This window comes from Anas platyrhynchos, chromosome 12 (genome assembly GCF_047663525.1).
Source record: "Anas platyrhynchos isolate ZD024472 breed Pekin duck chromosome 12, IASCAAS_PekinDuck_T2T, whole genome shotgun sequence".
Taxonomy (NCBI): Eukaryota; Metazoa; Chordata; class Aves; order Anseriformes; family Anatidae; genus Anas; species Anas platyrhynchos.
Window position 1 is genome coordinate 17,768,526 of NC_092598.1, and position 14,220 is coordinate 17,782,745.

Sequence of the window (14,220 nt, forward strand, 5' to 3'; positions counted from 1 at the left end):
GTAATACACATTTCTTCAAATGTGGTGGAGCAAAAGATGCCACAAAAATCTGCATTACAAGATGTAAAATTTCTATCCTGTGTAAATATTTGAAAACATAGGTAGTGTAGCCCCTTCCTTCTTCTTCCCAATAAACACCATTCCCCCCAGACACACCAAAACAATGTAGCTTTTTATCTATGATCTGGATTTAAATTAACTTATGGGTTTAACTGCATCATAAAAAGCACTAAAATAACACTGCTGAAAGGAAATGGCCAAAGTGAAGCAGCCGTATTAAAACACAGAAGTAAGAAGCAATGTGGGCAGGTTTTTTCTATTCCAACTACTGAATTTAAATTGTCTCCATCATTTCATTTATTTTTTTAATCATTATTTTATAGATCCTTTGCTTCAATCTGGACGAATATTATCTTCTTTAAACTGATTAAAACTCCAAGCGTATTCTTTGGTCAGAAACTAATATTAAAGACTGCATTTCTCAGACAACGTAGAAGTGAGCATTTTTGTCTGTTTATAAATTGGAACATGTGCTTTGTCTTCTAAAACACACTCTAGATATACTAGAGATTTTTTTTTCCTAGAGAAATTTGTCTTTTAAGAGGAAAAAGATCCTATAGAACTTTAATTAGAAATTAAATGCTTGAATGAATCATACCTATAAGCAGTCTCAAATATGACTCCACAACTGATCCACTGGCTTTTAATCCCAGGCCGTATGCGTACCAAGTCTTCTGCTTCTATTCTCCCAGGCAATAGGTTGCCAAAGGAAGGAAAGTTAATGTGTGTTGTTAACAGAGGAGTTGGGGGGAGGGTGGGGAAGAGAGAAACTGCTACCTCAACTTTGCTGAAAGAGAAAAGGATTAAAAGAACAAGATGAAGCAGGAGGGAAAGGTTTGTGCAGGAAAAAAAAAAAAAAAAAAAAAAGTGGGAAGAGTAGATAGAGATAGGATATATCTGTTTTATTTCATAATGACAAGAAGGGCTTCAACTCCCGGTGATATCTAATTATCTTGAAACACACCAGTAATTCCAGCATCTCCTCTAGCGAGCATATGTAAAATACTACCACGAGGTTTTTCTTCAGCTGACTTTTAGAAAAGCTTTAGTCTGTTGGAATATGGTTGGATGTATAGATCAGCTATGCATTTTGCAAACTCATAATCTAGAAGACTGATTCATATTAAAACAAAACAACAACGACAAAAAAAAAAAAAACCAACACCTTAGGTTTAGAGTGCAACTATTAGTATGCACTTTCTACATTCTGTAATGACAAATTGAGGTAAAATTCCAAACAGCTAAAACCACGGAGAAGTTATAGAAGTATCTACTTCCTATAGGGAGGAATTAGTAATTCCTCAGCCTGCCAGTTTCCCTTGCTTAAAAAACTCTCATTCAATGAGCCCAAACAACAGATTTTTAAACAAGAGCTTAATAAGAAGTAAAAGTAACTATCAGTAGTAGTTTATTTTAGCTGAACTTTTCGAATAACACAGTAACAGCTGAGTTAGTGCTCAGGCTGTAACAAAAGTTACTGTCAGTACATCCCCTCAGAGGCTTGCAAAAACCCTTTTGTATCAACACAAAAAGTAAGGAAATTTGTTTGTTTTTAAGAAATGAGATCAGTTTTGCAATTGTAACTGTGGTGTTTACTGTTAAACCAGACTGGAGGAATATGGCAGGTCGTCTTCCTTGTTTGGCTTCATGAATATACACCACCATGGAAGCTCTTCATACATCACTAGTACATCGCTGCTACTTTGTCAGTGCAGCAAATATTATTAAACAAACACTCAGCCTCTGATCTGCCAACAAACGACAGCGCACGCTATCAGGGCAGAGGTGAGATGACCATACTCCCCGAAGGCTATTGAGTACTTCCGATGGATAATGTGTGCTCAAACAAAAAATCTCCATCTGAAGACTTGGCTCTGAGCTAAAAACTCGCAGTGCAGCCCTTTCCCAGCACGGCTAAATGGCTGTGAGCATGCCGGGCTCACGTGTGCCACAGAAGCACACACAACAACCCAACAAGCCTTGCAGGGGACCCAAAGCAGGGCCTGCTCCAAACAGAATGAAGTTGAGACAAGTCATCTGCTTTCACAGACACAGCAGTTCTGCCTAGCAAATACTCTTCTTGCTCATAACTTGATAACTGATTTAACTGAAAATATTAGTTAAATGAAAAGAAGGAGGGTTATGCAATTATTCACCATAGTCTCCTTCCATCAGAGTTGACTTAAACCTTCAAAGCTCCACCCCAAATGTACCCATGCCAGTCTTAGGTTGAAGAGAGACACTAATGCAATCCCAGGCTTACCATATTCACACCAAAGTCAAGTAAGAAAGCTGTTTAACATCTGAGTTCCTACCTATAGCTGCTCCTGCTTACCCACTTGTCTCTGCAGCTAAGCAGCATGCACCTCTGAGTGCAGTGGTAATTCCAGAAACCCCTCACGTCCATTTGTGCAACAAGCCTGCTTCTTCGCTGCTAAGTAGACAGAAGAACCAAGAACAGCATAAAACTCAAAACACCTCCATTTCATTCACACAACATTAAACATTTTTTTCTATTATTTGTAAGTCCAATAAACAAGCTACATTTGCAGTTTAAGACCTTTTCAACTCCAGCACAGGAACATTTTCAAACGATGAAATCTGGAAAAGTATGCCACCTGGAAAGTCAGCGCACATTCCTAAAGCTTGCTTATAGTATTGGGTGGCTATTTTGAGGGGGCTAACGGGATGGAGGGTTTGGTTGCATCTTCTACATTAAAAGTATTTAATTTTTTTTTTTTTTTGTGAAAAGATTTGAAGTTAGCACTTACTATTTTGCACAAGGTTTTAGATTTGTATGTTAAATGTATATTCGTGTAGTAAAATGGACAGTGATCCTGACTTACCTGCCTAGCACATGTTCAAAACCACTCATGACTTTTACTGAACATCGGTGACACAGTGCTATAACAGTATGCAGCATTGTCATATCAAGGCAAAATTTGAGTCACAGAAGTATTTTTCCCTCTCAATTTCCAAATGTTCAGAAGTCACTAGAGTGAGTGCATTTTAAGGGAGAAGGAAGAATTACGCATACTATTGCAAAGTACAAGGAACATCTCAGGCAGCTTTTTACACTGATGATTTGTTATTTTTACAGTAAAGGGGTGCACAGTGAGCTATGTTTGGATTTAAAAACTCAGTATTCATTTTGGGACTCATTTATCCAATAGCATACTCTCTCAAAGGTATATACAAACTACCTGTTTGTATTCTGGTTTGTTTTCTGGAGCTCAGATACTGTCACTGGCAAGACAAGGTGCAGAGGCACTAGCATGAACTGTGAGCAGCAGCATGCCGTGCTTCCACACAACCTGCCAAATATTTTGGAGACTCATCAGCAACTTTCGGTCTGCTCGACTGCTCTGGGCTACAAGGCTCCAAACAGCAACAGGCAGAGAAGTATAATACTTAAGCAGATCACAGAAACGTGTTCCCTGAGGTCACCTCCATTAGCTCAATGACAGATGCACACCGAGGAGCTTCGATGTCAGAACCAGGAGAAACACTTTCTCCTCCACTGCAGCTACTGGACTCCTCCTTACAGCATCTAGAAGAGGTGGTCTCTTACTAAACCTGCAGGTCAGCTCATGGTTTGTATCTTCTTTCCCTCAGAAGGTTCAGCTTTCTGCCAGAAAGCTACCAATACAAGCCTAGAAAATACCCTTCACTGACCGAGGGTCTAAAATCTTAAAATTCAGAGAGACCATTATATGCTGAAGGATGGCTTGTAAAGGACTTAAAGCAGCTACACTAACTACTGAATTCTGCTTGGACGCAAGGACAAAGCAATCTGTGTGGGGTACATTAGGGACTGTAATAGCTTGAGAGTCACAGCAGGCCGAGGCATAACATCAGGCAGCTGAACACTGGACCCTGCCCTAGGGTGGGACATCCCCAGACCACACACGTGTGGTACCAAATTTGCGTGCAGCCTTCTGGCAAAAGCAGCAAATGGAAATGAGGCTGTCCAGAGCTCTCCCAGTATGCACTCAAGATTCATCCAACTAATTTACTGAAACCGCTATCTCAAAATAATGTAATTAATAATCTGAACATTAAGCAGATTTGTCTAGTGTACCCAAAATTGAGCAGAAGACCCGGCAGTGGAGCCCAGCTGGCCAGCTATCAGAAACATGCAGGAGGGTCCCTGAATCTCTACAGGCTGCTGAATTGACACGCTGCAGCGTGCCTGAAGTGGTATGCTTCAGGAGCAAGTGCTGAAGTGAACTATTCCAGCATATAATGCTCAGTGACTTAACGCCTACAGGCAAATACTGCATTATACAAGAACTGAGAGGGGAAGTTTATTATTACGCAGTTATTCTATTCATCTGCTCCAAGGTACTGCTACCCTGGGAATCGACCCTGCTACTTACTGCCACTGAAATAGTATCTTTTACTACCTGGATGAGCACTGCCGCATTTGGCCAAATTGTAACAAGAGCAGCTTCAAAACATCACTGGCTAATTCAAATTTATAGAGATTTTAGCTAAGAAAATGTATAATGTAATTACAAGACAGCAACAAAAGCAAGACAACGTTGCTCTTTCTGCCTCATTTCAAAAAAGTTTAAGAGCAAAACCCAACAGCTTGATGAGACCAGCTTCTCTAGCTGAGGTTGGAAGCAGAGGTACAAGTAAGGAAGTTGTTTACCTCAGATAACTAGCTCCTCAAGGCAAAAATCAACATGAAATCGTTCTCCCAGGAGTACCTGCCAAGTATGACTCCAACAAGGAAAAATCCCCATGAATGAATGGGAATAAGGCACCGAGTCCAAAACACAACCAGAAGGCCAAGTAAACAGAAGATCCTCACAGGCTGCTTGACTCAGCCAGCTACAGTGTGACACCGCAAAGAAAATCACTAAAAACCTGTGGGGATCTCACTCCCAGCACGGCTCAGGCCTGACCTCGGGCGGCGCGGCCGCAGCCACGAGCCCACGCAGCCCCACGCGGAAGGGAATAGCTTCAAAACTGACAGAGTGAGAGAAAAAACGAAGGCAAGAGGCAAGCTGTGCTGTCACACATCCTCAGCCCGGAGCAACCACAACATCAAGAGGTCAGGCAAGGCCAGCAAGCCCTGACCGAGGCTCGCTCCCCTCAGCCCGCACCAAGGCCTCAGCCGCGAAGCACCGCGAGGTGCTCCCACATGCCCTGTGTGACTGACACCCCCGCTCTGATTACAGCGAGACATTTTATGAAGGGCTTACTTCTGCGTGGTATTTGGGACAGGTTAATGCAAGTTCTCGCAGCATTTGCTGGGTCCGTAAACAAACAGAAGGAAAGGCAGCGACACTTCACACACGCGCACACAGATCAGCCTGGCAGTGAGCCTGCGCTGAGCGCAGATGCTGAGCTGAGGCTCCCAGTCACCTGTAACCACAACTCTCCCTCATCTGGAAGTTCCGAGAGGACTTGGTTTGCATTTGCCTGCTGTTAAAACCCACCACCTGTAGAATCACAGCATCCTGTCCGACACGCTCAGGTCAGCACTGGCTGTCTCGTTCCTCCCTTCAGGCCCACCCACCACGCCAGTACCATGGCCCAGCAGGCACACCTGGGCACAGACTTTGATCCCAAGCCCTCTACCACTGCTTTTCAGTAAAAACCCTGTAAAATCCGGTGCAGAAGAAATAAATAAAACGCAAGACCATGCAATGCAGTATGGTGATGGGGCATTCCATATTGTAAAGCCTTCCCCAAGTAATCGCAGCAAGACCGTGCCTCTTCAGCTGCACATTGCTTCTGAATAATTCAGAGGTAGTTCCCATGCCAAGGAGGACATTACGAGACTGTCAGAGAGGCTGATCTGGAATGAGGGCTGCCAAATACTCTTAATTGTCACCATGGGAGGAAGGAAGTTAACAGATGTTGCCGATGCACCTTGGTCGGGCTGCAGGGCCAGCTCACGGCGGCGGCCAAGGAGCTGCTGCCGTCCTCCTCGGGGCTGTAGCACCCCTCAGGTACCCGGTCTCACCCAGATTTTGGGACGTTGCTCCACAGGTCGGAACAACAGCCATCAGGGACAGCTGACTTCATAAGGGTGCTGAACACAGCGGCACTAATACGTTAATTGGTATTAGGTAAACAGGCTCCAGAGATTCCGCAGGAGAGGTTTCGGGCCGCCTTACAAACACGAGCCCTGTTGCCTCAATCCAGCCTGCCTTGCTTTGACATCCGAAGTTCATATTCCAGGAAAAAAAATCCTGCTGTGTTATCTGTTGTAGGTTAAAGTTTCAAAATGATTAAAGTTCAAATTACTTCTTCTTTAAAGCTACCTGCACCCTAGGAAGAATATCGGAAGCCAGCAGCCAGCTTCCTAGCTTTTGCGCTTTTAATTGCTTATAGCAATATTTTGTTTAGCCCCAATTTCTAGATGAAAGGACAGAAAGCAATACACAAGTGTGACCAATATCTTGAACACTCTTTGGCAGTTCATCCACAAGGGTAATTCAAAGGAATGAAGTCGTAATTTCAGAAATTACAAGCTCACAGCATGTTCGACTAATGAATTAGCATGCAAACTGCTCGCTAAGAACAGCGGTAGTGTTTGTTTGCTTATAACATGTATTATGCAAGATTTTCACTTTGTTTTCTTCAGAAACACTTCTCTCTCTGAGAGGTTTGCAGGTTATGTAGCAGTATCACTACCAGCACGCAAACACCTCAACACATAACAGGGCCACCTCTGTATTCCGGTGTATCTGTCATTTTGGAGAACATGCTCTATATTCAGAGATGCACTCAGAATCACCAAATTACGAGGTCATGAAGAAGAAATATGAAATATTACATTATTACCTATTGAGATTGTAATGTTATGTATACAGCCTCCCAGACTGCATTTCAAAGTTTTAAGAACTCCCAAAGTAAAAAACAGATCTTACTCTCCAACCTGAAATAAGTGTGTACAAGCTACCCCGGAATAAAGTGTAACAGCAAGATGGTTAAAAAACAACAAAGCAGAGAAAAAGACAACAACATGCTTCTGTGATACAGGGCGAGGACCAGCAACACAATCTCACGCTTCCTAAAGCTGACCTCAAGCTAACAGCTTGCCAATTAAAAAGTAAGAGCTGTAACCCCAACACAGTTTAATGTGATACTGATAAGGATTTGGGGTGAGCAGGTCTCCTTTCTCCAACTGCACACTGCTACGGAGAGCACGTATCAGCTCTTGGGAACCAGCAAACACTCAAGAGGGCACGACATGCTCTTCCTATTACTTAATATAGACATCCCCGTCCACCAAAAAAGTCCACCAAACTTCTGTTCCTTATATAGCCGCTCCAAGGTAAATAGGTGCCCAAGTCATAAACGGAATATAAGAATCGGAGCAAACAAAACAGCCCACAAAAATACATTTAAATACTCTTTCCCTGCATGTGTGGAAACCAGCAGGCCTCTGAAGTCCTCTTTAAACTGTTTAAACAAGACATGCTGAAATTCTGGCCCCGTCCCAAGGTTCTGCAAGCTCAAACAATACTGTTATATAATATTTACAGTATATTTCCTACAGGTTTCCTCAAACTGCCTCTAGTCTGACAGTTTCATCTCCTAGGAAGCCTGCTTCTCTCCCCCAGCCCCTCCAAGAGGGTAACAACAGGCTGCCACTACTGAAGGCCGTGGGCTAACAGCTGACTTCGCGTCCATAAAACCCCGACGCCTGCCTTCAAGTACTGCACGAGCTGTCACAAGGGTGCTGCCAGGGCCCTGGGACACAGCACGGGACAAGACCAAGAGTAACCAGGACTCCTACCAGAGAGGCAGAAGAAAATGATTCGCACTGGACTGATGGCCCTGCAGTGTACCTGAACGCTTACAGGGATACGGAGCCAAGGGCCAGTACTGTTCTGAGACACCTCCAGGGAGCAGGAAGACTGCCGCCTGTGAACGTTTCCCACGTAGTTGATTTCTGTGCATGATGTATGTGGTGAATTCAACTGCAGCTGATGTTTTGACATCCACTTCTTCATTAGATCCCAAACGCATGCGATCCTCTAAGTGACGACGTGCTGGAAGAGCCGCACGCACCCCTCGCTGCTGCCTCAGCAGCAGTCGCACAGATGCTCCGTGTCTGACAAGCGTGTGCTTTATTTACCTGAAGCACTTGTAGGTATCGAGCTACTGCAAGAGCAAAGCAAGTGCCACCCATGCATTTGATCTGAACTGCTGGGAGTACATGACGAAAACCAGCACGGCTGATTAGGATTTTATCACAGTTCCCTCCCCCAGTCAGGCATTCAGCCCGGCTAGACATTTTGCTGCAGGTACTCACACACACAGCTTTCTCCTCCTGCTCCAGCCCCCGTGGAAATCATGCTGCTGTGCCTGATACCAAGCAAGGGCCCGCACGAGTAAGACCTGAAGAGACACAGGGCACGTTATCTCAGACCGACTGCTGCATCAGTGCAGCTACATGCCTTCTGGTCAGCTCAAAGCTCGACGAGCATGAGCTTGCAGCTGCCTTAGCACACTCAGCTTCTTCCAAAAAAGCGACTATAAGACATGAGAAGCTGGCATACTTCACATGAAAAAAATCCCATTACAACTTCTCCAGTAAGCACATGCGGCTTTAAGTTATTTTCTTCCCGAAGCAGCACTGGTTTTATTTCACGGTACCCTTGTAATCCCGGAGGGCAGCAGGGAACCCCCACGCCGTGCTGACCAATTCGCAAGGCTGAGCCCGCACCCACCTCCAGCGGGGTCACGGGAGGCTCTCCCTCTGTGTCAAAGTCTCCACCAGCACTTCAAAGTGCCGTGAGTTCAGCATTTCAAAACACTTTGTCTTCTGTTTAACCCAGGTTCTTCCTCAGCTGTGCACATGGCCTTTTCCCTCCTAAACTCATATTAATCAGGGCCTTTCTACTTGAAAGAAGACTCTGGTCAAAATTATCCAGCTTCCTACGAAGTTCCCAAATCCACGTCTCCTACCTGGGAGCTGCTTATCAACTCTTCCCTTCAGTGCAAGCACCAGAGAAACACATAAGGAGATGGACCAAACCGAAGCGCCAGTCTTTATTTTTGCTGTTTTGCTGCAGTTCAGGCTTCAGCCTACGCTTGGCAAAAGCAGTCAGGCACCTGTCTCTGTACCCCAGCCACTTGTTGTGCCCTTGGAACTGTGGCACAGTGCTAACAGTTGACTATTGCCCTGGGAAGGGAGGGAATGACAAGAAATCCCTCCACAAACCCCAAAGCACAAATCCTGCATCTCTGAGCGATGCTGCCCAGAGTACCACATCCAGCTAAATTCAGTGACAGTCCTCAGAGGTATGTTTGTCACCAGAAACATCATACGGATCCTGCACAACTTTAGGTTCATTCCCTGTGCTGTTTGTTCTTTTTAGCACTACTGCCTGCTGACAAAGGCCATGGAGGATGTAAGACACACGGCCTGAATGGGACCAGTGCAAAGCAATCATGGGCAGCACTGGACAATTCGTTTACAGCGGGATTTCGGACCTCACAACGGTAGGAGTGCCAGAACTAAGGAAAGAAGATCACGTGTAATGTGAACATCTGCATTGTTCACAGAACTACAAGTCTGAAAACAGATTAAGGAGAAATATTACAGACATGCCCGAATACGATGCGTACAACAGCACCGTTAACTGCCAAAACCAGCCACATGTTGAAGGCAGCCAGCATCCCAGTACTGAGGCACGTTCACAAACACTGCGCGGGCTTTGTAAGAAACCCACCCTGAAATCAGAACACCACACTTGAAGCTTATTTCTGAATGATTTGGATATCACCTTACATACAGATAGAGCAAACCAAGAAAATACTGTATCTCAAAAATCAAAAAACTGAGAAGACTCAAACATTTACCTGGACAGCCTAGTAGCAAACTAGTTACAGGCTGTTAGGTGTTTACACAAACTGCCCCACTAGCTAAGAATTATTGGACTGTTTTTTCAGACAGCTGATCAATGTAATTGTGTATTCAGAGCTGGTTTCACACAGCTGTACACGCAAGAGACATCCCTGCACTGGAAATGTGAATTCCACATGTCAGCTTTCAACTGTGCTTGCCGTCAAGTCAGGCCTAAGCTTTCTGAAAAGGGGACAGCTCAACAACACGGCAGCATTGAGGAGACTCTGAATTTAAAGCCATCAGCTGAAAACAGTTATAGGATGGTAGGTAGGGGAAAGCGTCAAGCCTTTCTGACATTTAACATTTGCATTGGAACAATTTAGGGAGGAAAAAAAGATACCTGTTAACACAGAAGTAGTGCCTGTAACAGAGCTCCAGTATCTTTTCCTCTCCTATCAGCTGCCAGGCGTTGCCAACACAAATGCAGGAGCCCATCTCGGAAAAAAGGAATTTAAAACACATATTTCAGCCACGGCCTCATTTGCTAGGTTATGAACCTCTCTGTCCATCCTCACCATACGTGGTGAGACAGCAGCTATTGAAAAGAACTGTGTACGACAGGGATGGGAGCAGCTCAGCACAACCCAAGCAGCTCTGCAGGCTTCGCCACGCCTCGCCAGCAGCCGGCCAGTCACAGAACAATCTGCAGAAAATCTGAGGGTTTTCCGTGCCTTCCTGAGAGGCTACAGCTCCTTTTAATAATTGTTTTCACTATTTTTCATTAGGACTTGTTAGCTAATAGCCTCTTAATACCTCAGGAATAAGTAGCCTTTAAAAAGAAAATGCCACTTACTTCCATCACTTTGAAAACGGAATTCAGGGGCACATCATAGAGACACTCTACCTTGCCCCGCTACGAACAAAGGAAATAGCTAAGAGAAAATCTGGGCATCATGTAAACATATGCCACAAATTTGACAGCCAAACCTAGGACAGGCCGACGTATTTGAATGATTTTAAATACTAAGAGGAAAAAAAAATACACACGGTACATCCATTTGGCTTTTGAAACTCGTTCAAACAAAGTTCTGCTGTTGTGACAGCCATCGTCTTGAATTCTTCCGTACAATTATTAGCTTATATCTCTTGAGGAAGCTCACCCTCTTTTCTTACCCTGCATCTCCAATGCCGAGAAAGGTTTACAGTTTACAAGAGAGAATGGCGCTTCTAAAAACGATCCTCAACCTTCAAGTAAATAAATGACAAGCTGGAAGACAGACAGAGTCCAAAAACTAACTTACAAAAAATAACACATGGTATTTAGTATGCTTTGAACACATTGCTTTTAAGTCTTGTGAAGGAAGTCATGGAAGGCTCCAGCGTACAGTGACTACAGAAGTTAAAACAGCACACTTCTGCAATGTCATTTTATGAATTATTATAACCCCAGCAGTAAAGGTAACATAGGAGCTGGCAAGAAAGTAGGGAGCCCGAGGCTATAAGAGCTCGCCTTCCAAAACAACCAGCAACTTTGAATATTCATTTTGACAGATCTTACAGAACTGCAGTTTTCAGAAGGCACGAGGTCAACGCTTTCTGGTGGGAGGTGGCAGAAGGACCTTTAGGTGCAAGCTGGGCACCCAGAAAGCGACGCACCCAAATCATTACTGATTTCTAAAATGAGCTCTTCGTGGCCTCCTGCTGTCACCATACACCTCAGCCATCTGAACCCTGGAACGAATCCAGACGTTTTTGTAAAGGAGAAGGATTGGAAAGGGTACTACACCTGCACACGCCACAGCAGAAATCCATACTTAACAAGTCAAATACACGTCAACATGCTCCTGCCGGGGGGAGGAGGCCTAAGCTATGGGTCAAAGCCAAAGGTTATATTTTGAAAAGCACGAACGCAATAAACAGATAAATAAAACATAAAAAGGCTACAGAAGTTGTCAATGGCATTTTATCCAAGGAATCACCCATACTGAAAGCCATCCTCACGTTTACAAAATGGGGGCAGGAGGAGCTCAGAACCGCTTTTGGGTAGACGGGACAGAAGAGACGTGTTTGCCTGCCCTCGATCTCTGTGGGCTCGCACAACGCCAACTGATGAGACCTAGGCTCACACAAAACCAGCATGGCCAAGACACTCAGATCAGCACATGCATTCCACAGTCAGAGCTCCATGAGAACCATTAACAACCCCACACTGCAACCCACAACGCCCTGTGTGTGCACACAGGCTCCCAGCTGAGCACAGGTGCCTGCACGTGCACTGACCTCTGTCACGGCTCTAGAAAACGCTCCCTGCGTAACCCCCCAGTGTGTGTGCTCCCCCTCACAGCAGCGGCTCCTCCTCAACTCCCAGCCCTGCTGGGCGCTTCTTCCAGGGGAGCTCCGAGCCGCAGGGGCGTGCGGCACGGCCACGGCCACACAGCAGCGGCTGACAGCGCCGTGCCCCCGCCGCGCTGCGGGCAGCTCCCGGCCGCGGCCCTCCCCGCAGCGGGCCGGGCGGCGGGGGCACGGCGCGGAGGGCGGCACAGCGAGGAGGGCTGCGCACCACGTGCGGGGACAGCCGGGGGGGGCCGGCCCCGGGCTCCCCTGCCCGCACCCGGGCACGTCCCGGCTCCAGGCGCTGCCCCCCGCCCGTCCCGCCCCGCTCCGGCACCTGCCGCGCCAGGCCCCGCCGGCCGCTCCCGCACCGCCCGTGCCCGGCCCGGCCCTGCCCTGCGCCGCCCGCGGGGCCTGCGCCTGCCTGGGCCCCGCCGCCCGCCTCAGGTGCCGCGGCCCAGCGCCCCCCGCCGGCCCCGGGCCTCCCCCCCCTCCTCCTCCTCCTCCTCCCCTCCTCCCCCCCGGGCCCCGCTCACCCCACGACGCCCTGGCTGTAGTTGCGCTTCTTCCAGGGGGTGCCGGTGTAGGGCGGCTCGGCCAGGCCGGCCTGGGCCCTGCCCGCCGGCCCGTCGCCCAGGGCGGGGGCCCGGCCCTGCGCGGGGGCGCCCAGCAGCAGGCTGTAGTTGAGGCCGAAGGTGCTGGCCTTGTTGTCGCGCTTCCTCTTGTTGCTGGCGGCGGCGGCCGCGGCGGCGGCGGCGGCGGCGGCGGGCGGCACCCCCCGGGCGGGCCGGGCCCAGGCGGCGGCGGCCCCCGGGGGCGGCGAGGCCTGGCGGAGGCTGCGGTTGTGCTGGTTGTTGGCGCTCTCGAGCGGCAGGAAGTCGGGCTGGGGGTCGGCGCGGGGGGCGCGGTACATGCCGGGCGGGGAGGCCGGGCCGGCCCCGGCGGGGGCGCTCTGCTGCTGCTGCTGCTGCTGCTGCTCCTGCTGCTGCTGCTGCTGCTGGAAGTAGAGGTTGCGGACCCCCTGCGTGGTCTCCCAGATCTGCATCCACAGGCGGTTCGAGGGGCCGAGCTGCTCTGGCTGGAACCAGGCGATCCGGGGATCCATCAAACGGGGACCCCACCCCGGCTGCCTCCGCTCCCCGCGCCGCGCCGCGCCGGCCGCCGCCGCCGAGACCCTGTCAGCGGGTCCCAGCGCTAATGGCGGCTCCTATGGAAGGGCAGCTCCGCGCCTGCCTGATCGCTGCCGTCGCTCCACAGCCCCCGCCCCTCCTGGCGAGCGCGGCGAGGCGGGGCCGGGCCGGGCCGGCTCTCACACACACACACACACACACACACACACACACACACGGGCACACTCACACACTCACACCCCGCACACTCACACCCGGCCGGGCCCGGCGTAACAAACGCCCCCGGCCCCCCTCAGGGCACGGCCGCCCCCGGCGCTGAGCGGCGCTGAGCGCACCGAGCGCTGCCCGGGGAGGCCCCGCTGGGCGGCAGGGGGCGGCAGCGCCCACCCGGCCCCGAGGAGCCGCCGCGGGGCCAGCCCCGCGCCCCTCAGCCGCGGGCGGCCGCTCCCCAACGGGTGCCCCTCCCGTGTGCCCCTCTGTGACGGCGGGCGGCGGCTCCGGGGGACCCGAGGAGCCAAGGGGGAGCCTCGGTGCCACACGGGTAGCGTCAACTCTGCTGCAGCTGGGAAAGCGCCTTACACAGGCAGCGAGATGCAGCTGTAGGACGTGTGGTCAGCGCCAACTTTATTTTGAGTAGTCGCACACTACAGCCCTAAACCAGCTTTTGTGTCAGATCAGGCAGTGAGCAGGGATGTCCTGATGCTTCTCTTTGCGTACTTTCAGGACGGTGTGGGACAAGATTTCTCTGTAGGTAGATGGAGCATGGAGGTGCTTTGCGCTTAACACGATGCATTTCAATTCCCAGTATCCCACGACATGGAAAGTTTGCAAAGTGCTGGCATTATGTCCCACTGACACACACACACACAGACTGGAGTT

At 48.9% G+C, this 14,220-nt stretch overlaps 1 protein-coding gene across 1 annotated transcript in view; it reads right to left on the bottom strand.

Moving 5' to 3' along the window:
- Positions 1 to 13,767, bottom strand: part of TENT4B (terminal nucleotidyltransferase 4B) — a 41,219-nt gene extending 27,452 nt beyond the window's left edge. Inside the window, exon 1 of the mRNA XM_027467206.3 lies at positions 12,748 to 13,767. Coding sequence (XP_027323007.3) covers positions 12,748 to 13,316 — 569 coding nt within the window. The 5' untranslated portion in view covers positions 13,317 to 13,767. The remainder of the gene's footprint in view (positions 1 to 12,747) is intronic.
- Positions 13,768 to 14,220: the final 453 nt, after the last annotated feature.